We start from the raw sequence: 23,031 nt of genomic DNA, 5'->3' as shown, positions 1-23,031 counted from the left end.
CAAACGTTGTGCTGCAGGTTAGCAAAGCTATTTTAAAAAAGCAAACCAAACACATGGCTTTATTTCTAGAGGGGTAGAACTGAAAAGTAGGGAAGTTATGTTAAGCCTGTAACAGACCTTGGTTAGACACAGTTAAGTAATGCATGCAGTCGCTATATTATAAAAATAGAGGCAGAGAAGAGGCTGCAGAGATTTACAAGAAACGTATAGGTCAGTATAACGGGAAAGGATTGACAATCTGTGCCCCTTTACTCAAAAAGAAAGATGGTCGAGGAGTCATCTAATTGATGCTAGAATTATGAAAGTTTTGATACAGACAAAATGTTTCCTCTTGAGGGGAAGAGTATATAATTACAGGTCTTCAGTACAAGACACTCACCAAGAAATCCAACTGGAAATTGAGAAGAAATTGTTTTACCAAAGAGTGGTAAGAGCATGGAGCTTGCTACCATAGGGAGTGATTGAAGTGAATCGTAGAGGTACATTTAACGGAAAACTCGGCAAGTATATGAGGGAGAAGGGAATAGAAAGTTACAATGGCAGATTTAGATGAGGAAAAATGGGAGAAGTCTCAAAAGAAGCATAACGACTGGCACACTGGTTGGTATGGCTGTTTCGGAGCCATATATCCTAGGATATCCAAGTATTACACTCTTTTTGCTTTAGCTGATAAGTGCATTAATACTGAGATTTTCAAATGCTCCTTTGAGTGAGACCCTTGACAACTACTGATACATTCCCAGGAATTACAAATACTGGCATACTCCTCAGAGGGCACCCCACCCACAAATTCTCCGTCCTAGCCTCCTCCGTGTAACTCTCAATAACTCTATTCAGAGGAGTGTCCTGGAAACCTGACCTGACACATCATTGGCGAGACACCACTGCTATGCTTCTATAACACCGAGCGCAGTTTTATTTGGGTTTCTTTGCATTGCAATATCATTGTTAAACAGAATTTGCAAATTTCTCCATGGTTTTATACTCATATATTCTGTATCCTCTTCCAGCCCTATAAATTATCAAGATACCAGCACTCCCCGGATTTTAATTGCTCCAATACGGGAACTGGCGTGGCGCCAAGTCCTGGAATTCCCTTCCTAAAGCTCTCAATTTCTCTACCCATCTCTATTCCTTCAAAATGCTTCTTAATAACCTACCTCACCGTCAAGAATGTTTTTATTAATGTCACTTGTTAAGCACCACGGGATGATTTGCTACATTAAATGTGTTATATAAAATGTAAGCTCTTGTTGAATTTGTCCTTAAATTTGGAACAAAACTAAAAGGGAAAAAATTAAATCCCCTCAAGACAGTTTGTCCGAAATAACCATGGAGACCTTCCCTTTGCCATCAAGGATACAAAGAGGCAAGAGGATTTTTTCAGCCAAGGATAAAAACAGATGGTCTTGCAAACAAAGTGAGATCTGGCGCACAAATGTCTAGCCAAAGCGCTGCAGACCATATCACAACTATGATGGACACACTAGAGATGTACCCTCACGGTTTACTTTTCAGAAGGAAGGCACTCATAGTGCTTTACCATCTCCCGCAGCGGGATCTTCAAATCTATTGACTGGCAACGTTTAGCCCAGAAAGTACAAGTCCCAACTGCCTCTTGTCAGGCGACATGAGAGATCCCATCACACTACTTGAAGGGCAGGGAAGTTCTCCTAGCATCTTGACCAACATCCCTCAAACATGGGCAGCACGGTGGCACAGTGTTTAGCACTGCTGTCTCAATGCCAGGGACCCGGGTTCAATTCCTGGCTTGGGTCACTGTCTGTGGAGTTTGCACATTCTCCCCGTGTCTGCGTGGGTTTCCTCCGGGTGCTCCGGTTTCCTCCCACAGTCCAAAGATGTGCGGGGTTAGGTGGATTGGCAATTCTAATTTGCCCCTTAGTGTCAGGAGGACTAGCTAGGGTAAATACATGGAGTTATAGAGAAAGGACCTGGGTGGGATTGTGGTCGGTGCAGACTCGATGGGCTGAATGGCCTCCTTCTGCACTGTAGGATTCTATGATTCTATGAACCATCAACATTAAAACACACTACTTGGTTATTTCTCACTGATGAGTGAGAGACGTTGTTGTACACACATTGGTTGCTCCAAATATTTTGTATTTGCATAGGAAGTAGGAGCAGGAGTTGGTCAGTCGGCCCCTCAAGCCTGCTCTGCCAAAATTCATTGAATTTTAACCTCCACCAGCTGTCATGATGGGGCTTGAACCTGCGTTGCCAGAGCGTTAGCTGTTCGGGATTCTAGTCTGGTGACAATATCACTACACCACCCCCTGACAAACCTGACTATACCGCAAATGTACGTCATTAGCTTTGAAGCAGAATTGGACATTGCAAGGCCATGAACGTTGGTGTGTAAACCAAAAGATTTTACCTTTTTCTTCATAGAAAGAATATACTGAATGTTAATTAATCTGATGATTTGAAAGGAGCATATACTATAACCAGCTAAGATTTTAAACATTTTCCACCAACAGAATTTATTTTCTTAGCAACAGTTTAACTAACTCAGGGCAAAATGTCAAATAGGCAGAGTGTGAATTGGTATTTTTCTGAGAAAAAATAATCAGCTAAACATTGTTTTACCAGTGTCTGAGAAATGGTACTCATTCTTATGAAGGTTGCATCGCTGCCAACGCTGTACGTAAGTAGCTGCCATCTTTATGGGGACCTATGTGCAACAGAGCCCATGCGCGGTCACCCTTTGCCCTGGAATTGCAAATATTACAGCGCTGGCAGCAGCAAGTTACCTCTTTTAACAATCCCCTCCATCCACAGCTTACCCCAAACCTCTCAGACAAGGCTGGAAACGAACAAGTGGCAAATGGGATCCACTCCGACCCACATTCTCACTCCCAATTAAAATGCCACATCACGTTGGTGATTTGTTAGAGTGTTACTAAAAGATAAAATATTGAAAGAGCTGGCTGGGGAGAGAGAGGGAAAGCAGGAGGGACAGACACAGGGAAGTGGCCACGTCCCGAGTGCCCATCCACATCAGCGCTCAGGGAGCATGAATAACTTGAAATTTCAGACCAGCCGTTTAATTAGTTCAGAGGGATGTTAAAAGTTTGAAGACTGCCAAAAAGCTGTCACCGTTTATGAGGGTGGATTTGTCTCTTCGGCAAATTATGTCATTGGTTTCTGCAAATGCGCTGACAAAGTGCACACTTGCAGAAGAGCTGTCAGTGACCATACTGCACTGACAGCAGTAGAGTATTTAATTAAAGCAGGAAATTGATAGCAACCTCAACAAACAGCTTTTGCTCCAAGTTTCTGGGTACTTACATCCAGTTTTAGGAATTTTTCCACTACGAATTCCAATATTTCTAAGCGTAGCGCTGGGAAATATACCGTGATCCTCAGTAAATTGTGCACATAACATTCCTGGCAAATTACATCAGAAAGGTATACATTAAAAATTCACGATCTATTAATTTCTAACCACACTAGTATGTCACAGTACAGTAAAGGAATTCTCAATTAATTTCAATTGTGTTCTTCAAAATCAAATTTGAAGGTAACTTGCACATCTAGCAAAAAGCCCCCAAAATTAAATTAACTGATCTATTGTGGCAACCTTTTTGCTAACTTCTGCTGACAGATAAGCATTCAGAAGACTGCCAAAGTGACAGTAAAAAGAGCATGAGTTTATACAATATCGAGGATTAACTGGCTTTAACTGACACAACTCAGTTGCGAACCTGTGGAATTCTCTACCACAGAAAGCTGTTGAGGGCCAGTTCGTTAGATATGTTCAAGAGGGAGCTGGACGTGGCCCTTGTGGCTAAAGGGATCAAGGGGTCTGGAGAGAAAGCGGGAGTGGGATACTGAAAGTGCATGATCAACCATGATCATATTGAATGGTGATGTAGGCTCAAAGAGCTATGTTTATGGCCATTTTATTAAGATGGTAAATCAGAATTTCTAAAAAAAATCTCATTGACAGGTGCTTTGCTGCAAAATGCTTGATCATTATGTTTTCTTTCGTTCAACTGTTTCCCATTTATCTCATGATGGCAGTTCAATCAAATTACACCAGAGAGCAATTGGCTTTTCCAATTAGTACTTTAGGCTCTCTTTCCTTTGTTTTTGTTGAAAGGATCCGGCAGCCCTGCTTTGCTTACCAGGATCCAGGCTGCATGCCCATACGTTCCTAAAAGTAACATTACAATCGCCAAGAGTTAGCATTGCATCATGTGCAGATAGAGGGGCAAAATTCTACACGCAAAAACGCTGGCTGGAGAGTGACCACCCCAACGCCACTGTTAAAATTATTGAAAGACTCATTTGTTTTGTCCACTGAACATGTGAATTCCTGCCAGTTTCATCTGAATGGAGAAGACAGAAAATAATTTGCTGGAACCATTGGGAAACTTACACAATTAATTTTCATAGTCATCAATAATCACAGAAGTTAACTGTAATTAATTGAGAATCTTACTAACACTCTGCATTGTAAAGATTTTTAAATTAGATTACAAAGACGGCATTCTGCTTACCAGGACTCTGGCTGATTTGTTTACAAATGGAAATTTTTCGATCAGTATCGGCATCAAGAATTGTGGTGTTCTGCCAAAAAATAAACATTTAAATATGTTTTGCTTTTTGAAGAAATAATGTTTAAAAAATTGAAGCGATCTCACAGAAACAACAACTCGAATTCATACAATGTCTTCAACATCGGAAAATGTCCCAAAAATAACAGAACTATAATCCAACAATAAATGATCCATAGATTGGACACCAAATAGCAATACCGTATCCCTAAATGATTTAATTATTACTTCAACTCCTTGGACCAAGACAAGAACATAAGAGTAGGATAGGAATCAAACAACTGAAGGATACATGCAGCTCTCCTATGCAGACTGTAAAGCATTCTATTGAGACACTTATCAACTGGTTTATTTTATTTAAAATACATGAATAAAAAATATACAGTTTTCGCAATAAATGCAATTGATCAATTTCCCTATGTTTGCATTTTGGAAAACAAAGATATAATTAATTAACACTTTCAACGTGGCCACGTTATTCAAAGCAGTATTTGCTCAGGCTTTTAAAATGCAGGAAACCTCCTGCGAGGGAACAGGTTACTGTAGTAACTCGACGTAGGTAACAAACTAATGGATTTATTGACCGAGAAGAATTATTTACAACTATGGGTTTAACAGCACAACCATACAGATCTACTCCCAACAATGCCCTGACTAACTTCCAGCCCCGGGAATGCACTCCCTCACTCCCAATTAGCCCAGGTTCACACTCTTGTGCTTCACTGGTCCGACCCAGTCTCGTGGCCCGCGAACGATCAGCCATAAAAGGGGCTACACTGTCAAACTCTTTCCCCCCCCGCCCCCCCCTCCCCGCCCTAACTTCTTGGACTACCTACGATAACAATAAAAAGAAAAATAGACAGACAAGTAACAATATTACAGAAGGGACACCAGGGAAAGACAGTTCATAATGTCAGCCAATCCAGAGATGTCAGGACCCTTGCGGAATGCTGCAACTCTATCGGGGGTTCTTCTGCAGCCGATGATACAGGATCCATTAATGGAACAGACGGGTTAACCACCTCAGGAGCTAGGTCCCCGTCGGTCCCTTTTCCTGCCTCAGCCACTGAAGCCAGAGACAGCCTTGGACCCACTGTGATCATTAAAATATCTAGTTCTGAGGTTAATACAAACTGGATACAGGGCCCACTTTCTTGTCTCCTGGAGCTGGCTCTAGTCTCTTGCACAAGTGGTCATACTTCTTTAACTCGACAGCCCTATAAGCTCTACCATATGAGACCAGCCTGTATCCTCCACAACGTTCCCTGGTACCCAGGCAGGTCTGCCACCAAAATTCCTTGTCAAAACGAGGTCATCCACTTCAGCAGTCTGTCCTTTCTCGGAGTGTCACGATGTTCTTTGAGAGGCTTGTCTAGTCTCCATGTTCCCTGACAAACTTGGGAACACAAGTCCGAACAGGTAACGCAGGCGCCGACCCATTAGCAATTCTGCAGACGTGAACTCAGTGGTGGCATGAGATGTAATGTTGTAAGGCAGCAAAAAATTGCCAATTGCAATGGCAACGGCCTATGAGCCTGCTTCCTCAAGGAAGCCTTGAACACCTTCACAGCTCATTCTGCCAAGCCATTCGAGGCAGCGTGGTATAGGGCTGACCTGACATGGTGAATGCCATTTTAGACTTGGTGAAAATCTCAAATTCATCAACCATGAATGCTGTTCCGTTCTCTGATTTCAGCACTTTGGAAAGACCATCGAGCGCAGAGATCTGCCTCGGTTTATTGATAGTAGATGTGGATGAGATAGATTTCATGAGCTGAATGTCCAGCCACTTGGACCGGGCATCTACCAGGATTAGAAACATGTGCCCTAAAAAATGGCCCAGCAAAATCTACGTGAAGCCACGACCACCCCGGCCACACCCACGGTGCATGTTTACTGGTGGCGGTAACGTCTGCAGCGTCTTTCACATTGGCCATTTGTTCAAATTCTCTGTCAATGCCAGACCATCAGACATAGCTCTTGGTCAATGCTTTCATTCTGCTCTGGCCAGGATAAGCATCATGTAACTCTGGAAGCAGTGTCAGCTGAATCAAATCGCATCGCGGGACCTTCCGCAGTAATTAACCATTCCCAGGAATGACTTCAGTTCTGTCGTATTCCTAGGTGCCAGCGCTCCCGCAATAGCTTCCACCTTATAGAGTCAGAGAGTCATAGAGGTTTACAGCATGGAAACAGGCCCTTCAACCCAATGTCCATGCCGCTCTCTTTGTTTCAAATCCCTTAGCTAGTCAAGGGGATGCAACCCCTTTGCATCCACTTTGAAACTGAGGTATGTAGCCATGTCAGCTTGAAAGATGCATTTCTCACGTTTTAAGTGAATGCCAGCTTCCTTAAACCTCCTTTGAGGGAGTTTCACAGCTATTCGACTATGGTGTACTTCACTCCTCGCAATTGACCAGGTGACACTCAAGAGTTCAAGCTTAAGATCTTCATGACATTGTAGCAAGGTGGTTTGCTGGCCACTAGGAACTCTCAGACTTCCCGAACTAAGAAATACAATGGCAATTATGTCCTTTGGCTTGGTATAAGCAATTAACATCTACCAATCGAAGGTGTACATTTGTTTAAAAATTATGTCTATTGGCATCTAATAATTGGGATTACATCATTTATAACACACAGTATAGTTGCCTAATTCGAATTTGAGCGCGTTTACTTAATTAGATCACCAAGCATGTATTTTCTCTATTCATCTACTAACTTCCTGGAATAAGCATGATAAAAATATGTTTGACCAGTGGTGCATCAACTCCCTAGTCCTTTGTTTCTTGTTTTGAGCGCTCATACACAAATTGCAGCTGCATAGTGATCAATAGGATTTTTGTTTGCGTATTGTGTGACTAGAGCCTCCCTTATAATTAAACATTTTATGGTCCTTGACTGTTATCTGGAGGCCGTCTGGTGCTAAGGCATCTGGTTTCTTGGAGCTTCTGTCTTTGTGAATTTAACAGGAGGCAGTTATTTGATTTTTAACCCTTTCACCGTTTCGGACCTCTTCCAGGTTTGCACCATGTTCTTCAGGAGACACACACGTAATCAAGACATCGTCCAAGTGTACCACCACTTTGGAGATTCCTTGTAACAGGCGCTCCTGTAGTGCATTGAAAAATGGACAGGCCAATGAGACAGGAAAAGATGTACTGATATAACCCCTTGTGGATATTTGTGACTACCTTTCCGGAGCGCTCTTCCAGTTCCAGTTCTTGATAAGCATGACCCGAGTCTCGCTTAGTATATTTGATGCCCTCTGCTGACTTTGCATAAGAGGTCCTCAGAATGGGGTAATGATCCGGCTGAGCTTGATAGTTTGCCGTCTCCGCAGATCCTCATGGTATGGTCTGGTTTCAGGATGGGACGATGGGCGTGGCCTATTCAGAAAACTCCACAGGTCTGATGATGCCCAGGTCCTCCAGTCTTTTCAGTTGTACCTCTACTTTCTGCCGTAATGCATATGGCACTGGGCGAGCTTGGGAAAAACCTAAGTGTGGCCTCAGGGTTTAGGTAAATTTTTGCTTTAACCCCTTTTATCCGACCCAGTTCTCTCTGGAATTCTTCCTGATATTTCCAAAGGAGCTCTTTGAATCCCCCATCCTGGACATTAAATAATTCCAGCCGGTTCAGTCTTATTTGTTTTAACCAGTCCCATCCCATGAGACTGGGCCGCTATCCTTCAGTCACCACAATGGAAAGCTGAGCTGACTGGTTCCTATAGGACACAGGCATGGAGGTTGCTGTCAATTTTTAGTGTCTCTCCAGTGTACGGCGCCAAAGTAGCTTCAGAATGGCGAAGGCCTAAGGGTTGCAGTCCCTTCTGGAGATGTTTGAATATTATTTCACCTATAATAGTGGGCACAGCGCCAGTGTCAATGTCTGTTTTCAGGGGGCAGCAGTTGACCATCAAAACAATTTCAATGAGAGGTATTTTGCTAAGTTGGACCTGATTGAGTGTGTAAGCCTCAGATCAGATCCTTCCTTTGTTCCTCCGGCAGCTTATTCACAGGCCTTGTAGTTACCACCTTTTTGGCAGCATTCTGTATAACCTGCTTCACTTTCCACCTAGCTCGCAAGCGACCCTTCTTTTTCCACTGGAAGCAGATAAAATTCTTGTACCGGCACATCCCTTGGGGGTGGTCTCCCCATACCAAAAACATGCCTCGGACTCTGGTGGTGAATGACTCTTCTCAGGGTCTGCTGCACCCTCACTCGGGCTATTCCCAGCAGCAGCCGGTCCCTGCCACAACTAGTTCACCCACATTCTGCATGCCTTGCAGCTCACACAGAATTTGCTCAGTGCACTAAGTCGCTTGAGCCATCTCTACTGCTGCTTCTAATGAAATCCTGGTTTCAGCCAATAGTTTCATTCTGATGTTGAGGCTGTTGAACCCACAAGCCAAACGATCTCTCAACATATCCCTCAACTAAGGCCCCGAACTTGCAGTGCTCAGCCAGTTACTGTGCAGCACGGTGGCACAGCGGTTAGCACTGCTACCTCACAGCGTCGGGGACTCTGGGTTCGATTCCTGGCTTGGGTCACTGTCTGTGTGGAGTCTGCACATTCTCCCCGTGTCTGCGTGGGTTTCCTCCGAGTGCTCCGGTTTCCTCCCACAGTCTGAAAGACGTGCTGGTTAGGGTGCATTGGCCGTGCTAGATTCTCCTGAACAGGCGCCGGAGTATGACGACTCATGGATGTTCACAGCAACTTCACTGCAGTGTTAATGTAAGCCTACTTGTGACACTAATAAATAAACATTAACTATCTAAGCTGACGTTTCGAGTCCAGATGACCCTTTGTTATCTGGACTCGATGACAAAAGTCAGCTCTTTTCTCTCCTTACAGATGCTGCCAGACCTGCTGAGATTTTCCAGTGTTTTCTCCTTTGGTTTCAGATTCCAGCATCCGCAGTAATTTGCTTTTATTAAGGCATCATCAGACATGCTGCAGCTGTGATGGCCACAAGCAAATAAGCAGCAATGACGCGGAAGTGGTCACCCACAGCAAACAAGGAAGTTAAAAGGGCTTGATATCATTTTAACATTTACATTTTCAGATAAATAATATGGTTGAAGCAATAAAAGCCAAAACAAAAATAAACAAATCTTTAAAAATTAATTCATTCTGGAGAAGTTGATATAAAAGGAGATTTCTTGGACCAGAGTGTTTCAGTAATTATTAAATTAGTACACCATTAAAAACCTAGTTTACACCTCATTCAACGTGACGTATCTTTTTTCTAAGTGTGTATACAGCCAGACTAACAGTATAAGATTGAAAGTCCTCTTCAATTCATTTGATTGCCAGTGATTTGTCACCAGGGCTGGATTCAACAGTTCTCCCTCTGGAGAGACAGCACCATCTGGATTCCCTCATCATTCTGCTCATTTTCAGACTCCAGAAGATGCTGAGAGTTTGATTGGGCCATCGCAGAATTCAGGTCATGGCTCAGATTGGATCATGAGAATACTACAGGGAATGATGAGTAAGCTGGTATCAGGCTAATGTCGTTTAAGAATCATCAATGGCTTTGTGAAACTATAGCTAGGCTGAAATCCACATTTTGCAAAGCTTATATTCCAGTGAGAACATGGTTCCATGAATGTGGTACAACATTGCCATCTACTGTTGTAACAACACCATGACACTTAAAAGATCACAAGACAATAATCGCTGATGTTATAAATTTAGAGCAAATCATCTGACATTTAGGTGCATCAACATGTTGACTTTCAGTAATTATTTGGCACTTCGAACTGAAGATTAGCCTGGAGGATTAAAATAAAAGGCAAACCTGAAGGATCTATTAACAACAGTAAATATGAAATATAAACTAACTAACTTGTACATTTTGTCAATATTAAATCAACCAAGTTGGTGTTCAAACCGACATAATTCAGTTTCATATATTCAACTGATCTAACAGCTTATTGTACAAAAATGCTACATGTAGCCATGGGACCTGACCCCTTGTAAACTGAATCAAATTACAGAAATTTTAGGTTTTAAAAAGAATCAACTCCAGTATCACCACAATATCCAAATTGCCAAACCAAAACCGGTGCATTTACAAAATCCTATTGTGACATCACCCTTACGCTATGTGAATTGTACATTCGAAAGAAACCATCTTGGTATGCCCTAAAATGAAAGGAATAGTGTACAACTAAAGGGGCCGGCTACAAAATACTTTGACAGCTCCAAGTTTGATTACTGATCTGTGCAATGTTGGTCTATCTCAGCTGGGATAATGTGATAGTGGAGTACTAGCAACCTGTCGTTCATGCTGTCAGCTGCTGGTCTATGAATCCACTATGATCTGTTTCAACAAACAGAAAAGGGAAACCCTCTCCCTAAATATGTGCGGGTTAGGTTGATTGGCCACGCCAAATTGACCCTAGTATCAGGGGGATTAGCAGGGTAAATATGTGTGGGGTCATGGGAATAGGGCCTGGGTGGGATTGTGGTGGGTGCAGACCCGATGAGCTAAATGGCCTCCTTCTGCCCTGTAGGGATTCTATGATTCTTCTATGATATCCCTTCACCTAACTGGGCTGAGCGAGATTGGAGAGTATGAACAATGGCTGTCAATGTTTCAAGGTGATAAAAATTAATCTCTCCAAGAGATTTTTACTTAAAAAGGCAAAGTCCTACCATTAGCACTCTGTTCTCTCAGGCAAATATTATAAAATGATTGATTTTTAAACCTATGGTAGATTATGTGTATTTTTTTCAAGTTGAGGACTGATGGTATCACACAGGAGGTTGTGAACAAAAGCAACAGGGAGGCTAAAAGGTAAAAATGTTCAAGCTCAGGATATGTCACCCAAGCTAATGCGTGACAACTCAATTTTTGTTTGAGACTGAAATAGTGAAAGATACAATAATCTTGCTAACGTGCGTGTGCCTCCATTTGATTAAGAAGTTAGATGGAAATATAGTTGCACTGGACAGATTCAGGAATCAGAATGCCAATGTGAAAATCTATTGTATTCTGATCAGGAACGTTTTATTAATTTGTTAAATAAACACAGTAACTCCTTTAAAATAAACTTTGTTGCGCTTTGTCAGTGAAGGTATAAAATGAACTGCCAACACCAGCAGTTTGACATACTTACGAGGGCACATATTTTGCTATCATTTGCAGAGCTTGATGACAGATGTCAAAATTTCTAGGAAGATCTGCAAAGAATGTAACAGTTAGAAATCCCGCTCAGATCTAGAGTTTCTGTCTGTAGCAGCACGCGTACAAAAGATTTTAATTGGGAAAGTCCTTCAATACTTTAAAAGGATTGAAGCTGATGCATTGTATCTGGTATTCACACACAGCACAGGAACGCTTGCTGTGATCAATGAATGAAAAATGGTTTTGAGGGCGGTGATATCCTATCAAAAAATAGTGGGACATCCATCTGTTTTTAAAAGTCCCACCATTGAAATTGCTCAACTCTACCCGCAAAAGTTCTCCCAAGAAAACAAGGTTCACTTCCAGGTCTCACTCACCTCCTAGCTGTTCATTTCTATAATCTGGATATTAGGACTGAGTGCATTATGTGGGAGGGTATACATTTTATTCAAGTCTCACAATAGAATATATACATTATACATACACACATACATACAGGTAACTCTATAATCTTTGATCTCAAGTTTAACAGGCACTGAAATTACACTTGATTAGGAAATATTATCCCAAGATATTTTATTCTAATCAATTGTTCAGTCACTTATTATAATCAGTTAACAGGATCACAGTTCACTTCAGCAACTTGCCACGGCTCTTTCAAATCCATAACCTCTGCCACCTAGAAGGAAAAGGCAGCAATTGCACAGAAACACCACACCAGCAAGTTCCTATCCTTTGAGACTTGGAACTATATCACTGTTCCTTCACTGTCGCTGGATCAAAATCCAAGAAGCCACCTTCTTAAAAGCGCTGTGCATGTACCTACACGACATGGACTACAGCTACCCAAGAAAGTGGCTCACCACAACCTTCTCAAGGGCAATTAGGAATGGGCAGTAAATGCTGGCCTAGCCAGAAACACCCACATCCCATTAAAAAATAAATGTTTAAAACCATTTCATTATTCAGGTACACATTAAAAAGGTGATTGAGAGAGACACAAAGTGCATTCAACATAGTGTACACTTCTGAAAAAGGTGCTGGAAATGAAAAACATTTAAGCTGAATGCCAGTAACATAGGGATTAGGAAAAGGTAAAATGGGCCAAATGGTACCTGAACAACACCACCTTGCAACTTCTTGTTACTAATTTAAGTTATATTGTGCAGCTTTAAGAAAAAAATAAGGAATTCCTTGACAATCTTCCTTCCTACTTGAACTTAGGTGGCCATTAGAAAAGTCATAGGAAATATTTCTGACACTATTAGAAATAGTAGGATAATATTTCCTAATAAAGTGTAATTTCAGCACCTTTCAGCCGGTAAACTTGAGATCAAAGATTACAGAATTACCTGCATATGTATTTTGTTAACCTCTGAAAAAAGTAAATTAGGCTCCTCTTTTGTACTGAAGCGCAAACATTTCCTAGTTTTCATTTTGTGCAGAGGATATTGTTAATAAAATCCACCTCTATGGTTCAATGCTTGGGTCGAAGTTGACCAGCTCTTTAAAAATTACAAAATAAAAATACTGCTCATGCAGAAAACACTCAGAATTGGCAGCATCAAGAATCAGATTGGTTATCAACCTAAAAGTTAGGCTGAAGTTTAGTTCTGGGGTCTTGGTCTCGACACTAGGCGGAGGGGGGGGCGGGCCTCATTACAAAACTTTAAATGGTACAAAATATATTGTTGCCATTGTTAGGCAAGGAGGTCAAGGGTTATGGGGGGCAGACAGGAAAGCGGAGTTGAGACCACAACCGGATCAGCCTGGGAAACCGGCATGCCAGCTGGTACCAAGAAATCGACGGTCCACCTGGATAAAAATTCTGCCGGTTAACTTGGTTTCTCTCTCCACTAGTGCCGCCAGACCCAAGTATTTCCAGCATTTTCCATTTACATTTCAAAATAAGAATGTGTTTATTATGGATGATGTGAAATGTAGTGATGTCTCTTCAGTGTTGGAGCAGTATTTGGGACGTTTGGGCGGCACGGTGGCACAGTGGCTAGCACTGCTACCTCACAGCGCCAGGGACCCAGGTTCAATTCCCAGCTTGGGTCATTGTCTGTGTGGGGTCTACACGTTCTCCCCGTATCTGCGTGGGTTTCCTCAGGATGCTCCGGTTTCCTTCCACAGTCCGAAAGATGTGCTGGTTAGGTGCATTGGCCATGCTAAATTCTCCCTCAGTGTACCCGAACAGGCGCCAGAGTGTGGCGACTAGAGGATTTTCACAGTAACTTCATTGCAGTGTTAATGTAAGCCTATTTGTGACACTAATAAATAAACTTTAAACATTTCAGATTTTGATACAAATCTTTATGGTCCATACTACTGCAAATGCTTATTCTTACAAAAGAAATTACTTACTTTCATCTTCATCTTCAGAATCGGAAATATCCACGCCATTTTCTTGGATTACAATTCTTCCTATATGAAATATAGATGGATTGTCATAAAATAGATGAATAGACTTGGAGGTTAGTTTACTAAAGGCTATACAAAGATCTGTTCCCAAATTTCACTAACTCACAATATCTCCTCGCCCCTAGATGCCTATTTATTTTTAATATACTCTATCCAATCAAGTATAATCGTCAGACTCTCTCAGTCTTCTAACAGCTTATTTTTTGCAAACTCTCCTACGATGTGAATATCAGCAACATATTCCTCTGATGTTGCTCTCTCCCATCTCTTAGCTCTCCCATTTCTCTTCTTGCATCCGGCAGAAAGCTCACACGTGGTCAGTGAAACAGTTTTTAAAAAATGCATTCCTTCATAGCATGTAGCATTGGCCTGCTCGTCCATTTCAAAAGGCAGCTTAGAGTCAATCACATTGCCCTAGTTCTGGAGACCAGGCGGCATAAGGATGGTGGATTTCCTTTGGATGGAAGTGAACCAGATAGGTTTTTATAACAATGGTGATAGTTTCATGATCACTGTTGCTGAGATTAGCTTTTCAATTCCAGATTCTATTAATTGAATTTAAGTTCTACCAGTTGCGGTGGTGGGATTTGAACCCATGTTCCCAGGGAATTGGCCAGGGCCTCTGGATCATGAGTCTAATGACATTATCCTACATCTCAGTATAACTGATATTTAATGTTAGACAGAAAATATACATATCATACAGCCACTGGTCCTCCTAAATATGCTAATCTAGTGCTCTGTCGAAGCACCAAGTGTTAGAACATTAGCACGCATTTAGAACTGGAGTTAACTCCTGTTCCCTCATTGAAGTAATACTGAGCATCAGCTAGAGCACTCCCATGCTGCAGGGATCAGCAGAAACTCACACTAGCGTTTCACAATGCCCGCTGCACAAAACACCCGTTCTTAATAGGCGAACTTGACTTACAAGGAGTAAACTTACAATAGAAATGATTCTAGCTTGATAATTACCACTGCTTACAAAAACAAGTCTACTAAAACACACCTGACAATCCTGCTGGGTTCTGAAAAGCATGCGGCTGAAAGGCTGGTCTCTGATTAACTAATTGAACAAAAAAATACAGCCCTCCACACCCCCCTCCTTCTGCACTGTTAAGGGACAAAGGATAGTTCCATGCCAAAATGTATTAGAAAATACTATTTTCTTACCTGGTACAAATTTAGAGACCAGCATACTGAGGCAAGGCCTCAGGTACACTGTCTGTGCTGACACGAGATTGCTTAAGAAAGCCATGTATTCCTCTATCACCATAAAACTTCTGCACAACCATGGCAGCTTCTGAAATATATTTTTAAAAATCTGATTAACAGATTAACCTTACAGCTGGTTTCAATTTTTATTTAAATTTTCAGATTTTAAGTATCTTAACTAGCAGTTGAATTTTGCAGTTATATAATATCAAAATGCCAGATTACAAAAACCCCTCAGGAGCTATTCAACAACAAAAAACAGCAAACATTTTCTGACCAAATCTCCATGAGTACAAAATGATGTTGTGAAAGAGAATCTGAAGAAACTAACCAGTATTTTGCTAACGAGATGCTCAAAGTCCTTTGTTAATTGTGCTACAGCACCGCGGAACTCTTGAAGCCAGTTGATTATTTGAGCATCCTGAGGACAGGAAAACAAGAAGCACAAAATAATAACTTCAAAATTTAATAACCAGAGTGGGAGCAATAGATTTAATCAGTGAATCTAAATTCCACTAGACACCAAGATGGAGCAGTTCATCTAAAAACAAGATGTTTATTTATTTAAGACCTTATGACATCCTTGGAATATTCTAGAAAATGCTTTACAAAATAATTGCTTTGGAGTGCTGTCACTGTTAATAAGTCCAAAGATTTATTTATTTGTGTCACAAGTAGGCTTACATTAACACTGCAATGACGTTACTGTGAAAATCCCCTAGTTGCCGCACTCCTGTTCGGGTGCACTGAGGGAGAATTTAGGATGGCCAATGCACCTAACTGGCACATCTTTCAGACTGTGGGAGGAAACTGGAGCACCCGGAGGAAACCCTCGCAGACACGGGGAGAACATGCAGACTCCGCACAGTGACCCAAGCCGGGAATCGAACCCCGGTCCCTGGCGTTGTGAGGCAGTAGTGCTAACCACTGTGCCACCCAGTGTGGGTTAGGTGGATTGGCCATGCTAAATTGCCCCTTGTCAGGGGGACCAGCTAGGGTAAATGCATGGGGTTATGGGGATTGGGCTTGGGTGGGATTGTGGTCGGTGCAGACTTGATAGGCTGAATGGCCTCCTTCTGCACTGTAGGGATTCTATGACTAAGTAAATGTCACCGCCAATTTGCACAGCAAATCTCAAACAAAATGATCAACTCATATGCTTGTTGATAGTATTGGTTGAGGGAGAAAACTTGGCCAGGACACCAGCAGAACTCTTTGCTCTTCAAGCAGTGCCAGAGGATTGTCCATGACCACCTAAACCAACACAGCAGGTAGATGGGGCTTCTGTTTAGCAGTTTACCGAAGACACTCCAATAAATACATTCTTAATCCACTAGAGGACAAACACAAGACAGGCAAGTTTGCATTTATCAAGTACCTTTCAGAATCTTAGGGCATCCCTAAGCACTTTGAAACCAATGAGGTCCTTTTTGAAATGTAGTCAATGCTTAATGCAGAAAATACGGTAGCTAATTTGCATACAGCCCCCACGAACAGCAAAGTGATAAAATCTAGCTAACCTGTTTGTGATATTGATTGAGGGATAAATATTGGTCAGGACACCAAGGAGAATTCCCTGCTCTTCTGTGAAATAGTGCCTTGGGATCCGTTACGTCCATCTTAGATAGCAGGCACGGCCCCGGAATAACACTTCATCCAAAGAATGACACCTCCGTAGTACACTAGAGTGTCAACCTAGATTTGGCGTACAGGTTTCTGGAGTGGGGCCTGAACCCACAAGTTGCGACTCAAGGGTGAATGTGCTCCCAAATGAGTCACAGTGAGAAAAAGACATGACAAGCATCCTGTCTGAGCAAATACACTTAAAATATATTTAAAGAAAGAAATAGAATCAGAGCCAAAGAATCCCTGCAGTGCAAAAGGAGGGCACAGTAAATCTCACAACACCAGGTTAAAGTCCAACAGGTTTATCTGGAATCACGAGCTTTCAGAGCGCTGCTCCTTCGTCACTCACCTGATGAAGGAACAGCGCTCCGAAAGCTTGTGATTCCAAATAAACCTGTTGGACTTTAACCTGGTGTTGTGAGACATCTTACTGTGCCCACCCCAGTCCAACGCCGGCATCTGCACATCATGTGCAAAAGGAGGACATTCAGCCCATTGAGTCTAATCCACCCAACCTACACATCTTTGGACATTAAGGAGCAATTTTAACATGGCCAATCCAGCTAATCTGCACATCTTTGGCGAGTTAAATGATAGAAAGTTTTTTAATCCTATCGGCTTGAATGGTATTTCTGACCAGATGTTTCTTCAAAAGGCTAAATTACTGGCAACTTTAATTAACCATGGTCATGATGGTTAGTCATGTTAACTCTCAGATGTTGTAGTTACTAGATAATTAATATAAAATGTTGTTTAAGCTTTGGAACTAGTAATTGGCTTAGAATTAACTGACTCAACTGAGTCAGATGGCTGAGAATTGCCTCAGTAGAGAATCTGACTTACAGCTTTTAAAGAATTGTTTAAAAGTATGTTTGTCTCATCTTTTCTCACTTTTTTTCCCCTTTGGCGAATAGTGGGGTAGTGGTGAAGAGTTAGCAGATTGATTTTCAACCTGTATCGTATCAAGAACATCCTTCCCTGGCCAACAAGTCCTGGACTGGGACTTAAACCCAGAGCTTCAACAGCCTGTCCCGGTTCCCCCATGCCAACACTGTAGTTCAGAAAGCCCACCAACTTTCTCAGGAGACTAAGGAAATTCGGCATGTCAGCTACGACTCTCACCAACGTTTACAGATGCACCATAGAAAGCATTCTTTCTGGTTGTATCACAGCTTGGTATGGCTCCTGCTCTGCCCAAGACTGCAAGGAACTACAAAAGGTCGTGAATGTAGCCCAATCCATCACGCAAACTAGCCTCCCATCCATTGATTCTATCTACACTTCCTGCTACCTGGGCAAAGCAGCCAGCATAATTAAGGACTCCTCGCACTCCGGACATTCTCTCTTCCACCTTCTCCCTTCGGGAAAAAGATACAAAAATCTGAGGTCACGTACCAACTGACTCAAGAACAGCTTCTTCCCTGCTTCCATCAGACTTTTGAATGAACCTACCTTGCATTAACATGGCCAATCCAGCTAATCTGTACATCTTTGGCGAGTTAAATGATAGAAAGCTTTTTAATCCTATCGGCTTGAATGGTATTTCTGCACCCTCCCCTTTCCTTCTCTATGAACGGTATGCTTTGTCTGTATAGCACGCAAGAAACAATACTTTTCACTACATGTTAATACACGTGACAATAATAAATCAAATCAAAGTTTGGCTCAGAGGCTGGGGACCACAAAGCTTTAAAAAGTTTGAATCACCGTCCCATTCCTAACTACATCGATTGAGTGCGGAGAGTGCATCAGAAAATTGTGAACCCGTTCCTTGTATGTCTGCTCCTATATTCAGAATATTTTTAAAAAATTATTTCCTGGGATATGGCTTCAGTAGCACAGTGGTTAGCACTACTGCCTCAAAGCGCCAGGAACCCGGGTTCAATTCCCAGCTTGGGTCACTGTCTGTGTGGAGTTTGCATGTTCTCCCCATGTCTACGTGGGTTTCCTCCGGGTGCTCCGGTTTCCTCCCACAGTTTGAATGATGTGCTGGTTCGGTGCATTGACCCGAACAGGCACCAGAGTGTGGCGACCAGGGGAATTTCACAGTAACTTCATTGAAGTATTAATGTAAGCCTTGTGACTAATAAATAAATAAACTTTAAACAAAATAAACTTCGATGGTCAGGCCAGCATTTATTGCCCATTCCAAATGGTCCCTGAGAAGCGGCCTGCTCAGCTATTTCAGTCAAGAGTAGAATACATTGCTGTATATGGAGTCACATAGAGGTCAGAGCAGGAATGGACGGAAGATTTCATTTACCAAAAGACATTAGATATATGCTTTATATTAGATATATTACATGTCTGCATCATGATGGCTCGAAAGGCCCCTTCTGCACTGTATGATTTTATATTTAGTTTAGGTGGGTGATAGTCATTTGAAAGTTAGGACAGATGTTCCTTGGGAGTTTGGCAATACTCTGCTGAGTGTGCCAATATGATCCCCAAAAAGAAAAATTTGAAAACATATTTTTTGCATTACCAACTCATGAGTGAATCAATGGTGGCTAAAAGTTCGAAACAGCTCAACATTGATTTCAGTTAGCAGTGGGACAAGTTGATTTAATGTAAACTCACACACCAAAAGTAGCTAAACTCAGGTCTCACTCAACTTTGTCCCAGAGCCAGATTTGAGTTGGATTCTAGATTCACACTATGACTTTAATCCAACACTGGTGCAAATGCCCCTCACTTCCCACTGATCGGATGTTGGTAAATACAGATCCCATAGCTTAAAAAAAAACAACTCCACCAGGTACCCAAAAATAAAAATGCCACATTAAGCACTTCAGGCTTTTGAGATCAAATGAGAATTGCTAGGATCGTAAAGTTTCAAATGCATGTTAGTAAAATGTTACATTGAATGAAGTAATAAAATTTGTTGATTACCTTTATCTCTGCATCAGCCAGTTGTGTCATCAGCAAATCGTAATCAACAGTATCCCCCTGGGGAAAAATGCATTTTTTGAATCAAATGTACAAATAGGTGAGAACATTTCTGGAAAGACAATTAATTGGTATAACTTATTTTACCTGTTTATACTTCCGTAAGGTTTCTGTAACGGTTCCACCAAATCGGACAGTTTTCCTTGGTGGGGAGTTGAGAAATTCACTGTCTCCCAACATTGTCAATGGAAACCTTTAGGAAATTAGGAACAATGATTTGTATATTGTGAACATTTCCCTTTCAAATTACCAGTCATTGCACCTTCCTAAAAATATCCACCCCTGATCCTTCTATCCTTGCAAACACAGCAATATATTCAACCTCCTCTTCCTTTTCAGGCCCTTGAACACGTTGCCACCTCCCAAATCTGTGACTGTCATTTGTTCAACTTCTCATCTGTACCTCTGCAATCAGGTGTTCAAACCCAGCCACAAGTCTGAAACAGCTCTAAGCAAAGTCACATATTTCATCCTGTGACTGTGACAAAGCTGGACTGACCCTCCTCATTCTTCTCAAACCCTTTGCAACCTCTGACATGGTAGAACACACTATTCTACTCCAAAACTTCCCTTCCATTGTCCAGCTAAGAGGGACTGCCTTGCCTGTTTCCAATCCTATCGATGCAGAGTTGTCCTACAATGGTTTCGGTTACCACCGCTTTCATACACCTTTGCAGTCCCCCATGGAATAAGCCCCTCTCCTATTTCTCATCCACATGCTGACCCTCAGGAGGACACGAAATTGTTTTGGCAGAAAAGACAAAGGAGAATCCAAAGAGCTTCTACAAATACATAAAGGGCAAAAGAGTAACAAGGGAGAAAGTAGGGCCTCTTAAGGATCAACAAGGTCATCTATGTGCGGATCCACAAGAGATGGGTGAGATCCTAAATGAATATTTCTAATCAGTATTTACTGTTGAGAAAAGTATGGATCTTAGGGAACTTGGGGAAATAAATATTGATGTCTTGAGGAGTGTACATATTACAGAGGAGGTGGTGTTGGAAGTCTTAAAGCGCATCAAGGTAGATAAATCCCCGGGACCTGATGAAGTATATCCCAGAACATTGTGGGAGGCTAGGGAGGAAATTGCGGGTCCCCTTGCCGAGATATTTGAATCATCGATAGTCACAGGTGAGGTGCCTGAATATTGGAGTGTGGTAAATGTTGTGCCTTTGTTTAAAACGGGCTGCAGGGAAAAGCCTGGGAACTACAGGCCAGTGAGCCTCACATCTGTGGTGGGTAAATTGTTGGAAGGTATTTTGAGAGACAGAATCTACAGGCATTTAGAGATGCAAGGACTGATTAGCGACAGTCAGCATGGCTTTGTGAGTGGAAAATCATGCCTCACAAATTTAATTGAGTTTTTTGAAGGGGTAACCAAGAAGGTAGATGAGGGCAGTGCAGTTGATGTTGTGAACTTTAGCAAGGCCTTTGACAAGGTACCGCATGGTAGGTTGTTGCATAAAGTATAATCTCACGGGATCCAGGGTGAGGTATCTAAACGGATACAAAATTGGCTTCTTGACAGAAGCCAGAGGGTGGTTGTAGAGAGTTGTTTTTCAAACTGGAAGCCTGTGACCAGCAGTGTGCCTCAGGGATCAGTGCTGGGCCCACTGTTATTTGTCATTTATATTAATGATTTGGATGAGAATATAGGAGGCATAGTTAGTAAGTTTGCAGATGACACCAAGATTGGTGGCATAGTGGACAGTGAAGGAAGCTATCTCCAATTGCAATGGGATCTTGATCAATTGGGCCAGTGGGCTGACGAATGGCAGATGGAGTTTAATTTAGACAAATGCGAGGTAATGCATTTTGGTAGATTGAACCAGGGCAGGACTTACTCAGTTAATGGTAGGGCATTGGGGAGAGTTACAGAACAAAGAGATCTAGGGGTACATGTTCATAGCTCCTTGAAAGTGGAGTCACAGGTGGACAGAGTGGTGAAGAAGGCATTCGGCATGCTTGGTTTCATTGGTCAGAACATTGAATACAGGAGTTGGGATGTCTTGTTGAAGTTGTACAAGACATTGGTAAGGCCACACTTGGAATACTGTGTGCAATTCTGGTCACCCTATTATAGAAAGGATATTATTAAACCAGAGAGTGCAGAAAAGATTTACTAGGATGCTACCGGGACTTGATGGTTTGAGTTATAAGGAGAGGCTGAATACACTGGGACTTTTTTCTCTGGAGTGTAGGAGGCCGAGGGGTGACCTTATAGAGGTCTATAAAATAATGAGGAGCATAGACAAGTCAATATCTTTTCCTAAAGGTAGGGGAGTCTAAAACTAGAGGGCATAGGTTTAAGATGAGAGGGGAGAGATACAAAAGTGTCCAGAGGGGCAATTGTTTCACACAGAGGGTGGTGCATGTCTGGAACAAGCTGCCAGAGGTAGTAGTAGAGGCGGGTACAATTTTATCTTTAAAAAAGCATTTAGATAGTTACATGAGTACGATGGGTATAGAGGGATATGGGCCAAATGCAGGCAATTGGGATTAGCTTAGGGGTTTAAAAAACAGAGGCGGCATGGACAAGTTGGGCCGAAGGGCCTGTTTCCATGCTGTAAACCTCTATGACTCAGTCATATTATGTCTTTAGATAATCTACAATTGCGATATATGAGGGGAAGACACCCAGCACTTATCTTGACCCCTCCACTAAGTCCTGGATGAGCCACTATTTCCTCCAATTAAAGAGACTGAAGTCAGAAGCGCTAATCCCTTGGCACTGATTCCTTCCCCCTCTTAGGCCACTGTGCTAGGCTGAAGCAGACAGTTCACACCCTTGCCATACCATTTGAATCTAAACTAGGCTTCTGGCTCCATATCCTCTCCATCATGAAGAGCACCTGCTTCCAGCTCCATAACACCGCCATTTTCCAACCCTGCTTCAGCTCATCTATTGCGAAATCCTCAACCATGCTTTTCTCACCTCCACACTCAACCATTGCAATATTCGCCTGGTTAACTTCCCAATTTCCATCTTTCACAAACTTGAGACCTTCCAAAATTCTGCTCATCATATCCAAACTGCACCAAGTCCATTTCACCCATCATCCCTGGGTGACATTTGCTCCCAGGCCATCAATACCTG

General features: G+C 42.1%; 1 protein-coding gene across 3 annotated transcripts in view; it reads right to left on the bottom strand.

Moving 5' to 3' along the window:
- rrn3 (RRN3 homolog, RNA polymerase I transcription factor) overlaps nt 1-23,031 on the bottom strand; it is a 50,773-nt gene that overhangs the window by 22,291 nt on the left and 5,451 nt on the right. For all 3 annotated transcript variants that reach the window (XM_078240881.1, XM_078240882.1, XM_078240883.1), the window contains exons 2-9: nt 20,021-20,126; nt 19,877-19,933; nt 15,690-15,779; nt 15,317-15,446; nt 14,087-14,146; nt 11,712-11,775; nt 4,524-4,593; nt 3,310-3,408 (exon numbers count right to left, since the gene is read on the bottom strand). In XM_078240881.1, coding sequence (XP_078097007.1) covers nt 3,310-3,408; nt 4,524-4,593; nt 11,712-11,775; nt 14,087-14,146; nt 15,317-15,446; nt 15,690-15,779; nt 19,877-19,933; nt 20,021-20,113 — 663 coding nt within the window. In that variant the 5' untranslated portion in view covers nt 20,114-20,126. The remainder of the gene's footprint in view (nt 1-3,309; nt 3,409-4,523; nt 4,594-11,711; nt 11,776-14,086; nt 14,147-15,316; nt 15,447-15,689; nt 15,780-19,876; nt 19,934-20,020; nt 20,127-23,031) is intronic.

This window comes from Mustelus asterias, chromosome 23, assembly GCF_964213995.1.
Source record: "Mustelus asterias chromosome 23, sMusAst1.hap1.1, whole genome shotgun sequence".
In the NCBI taxonomy this organism is placed as follows: Eukaryota; Metazoa; Chordata; class Chondrichthyes; order Carcharhiniformes; family Triakidae; genus Mustelus; species Mustelus asterias.
The sequence above is the reverse complement of the archived record's forward strand: the minus strand, read 5'-3'. Positions and strand labels throughout refer to the sequence as shown.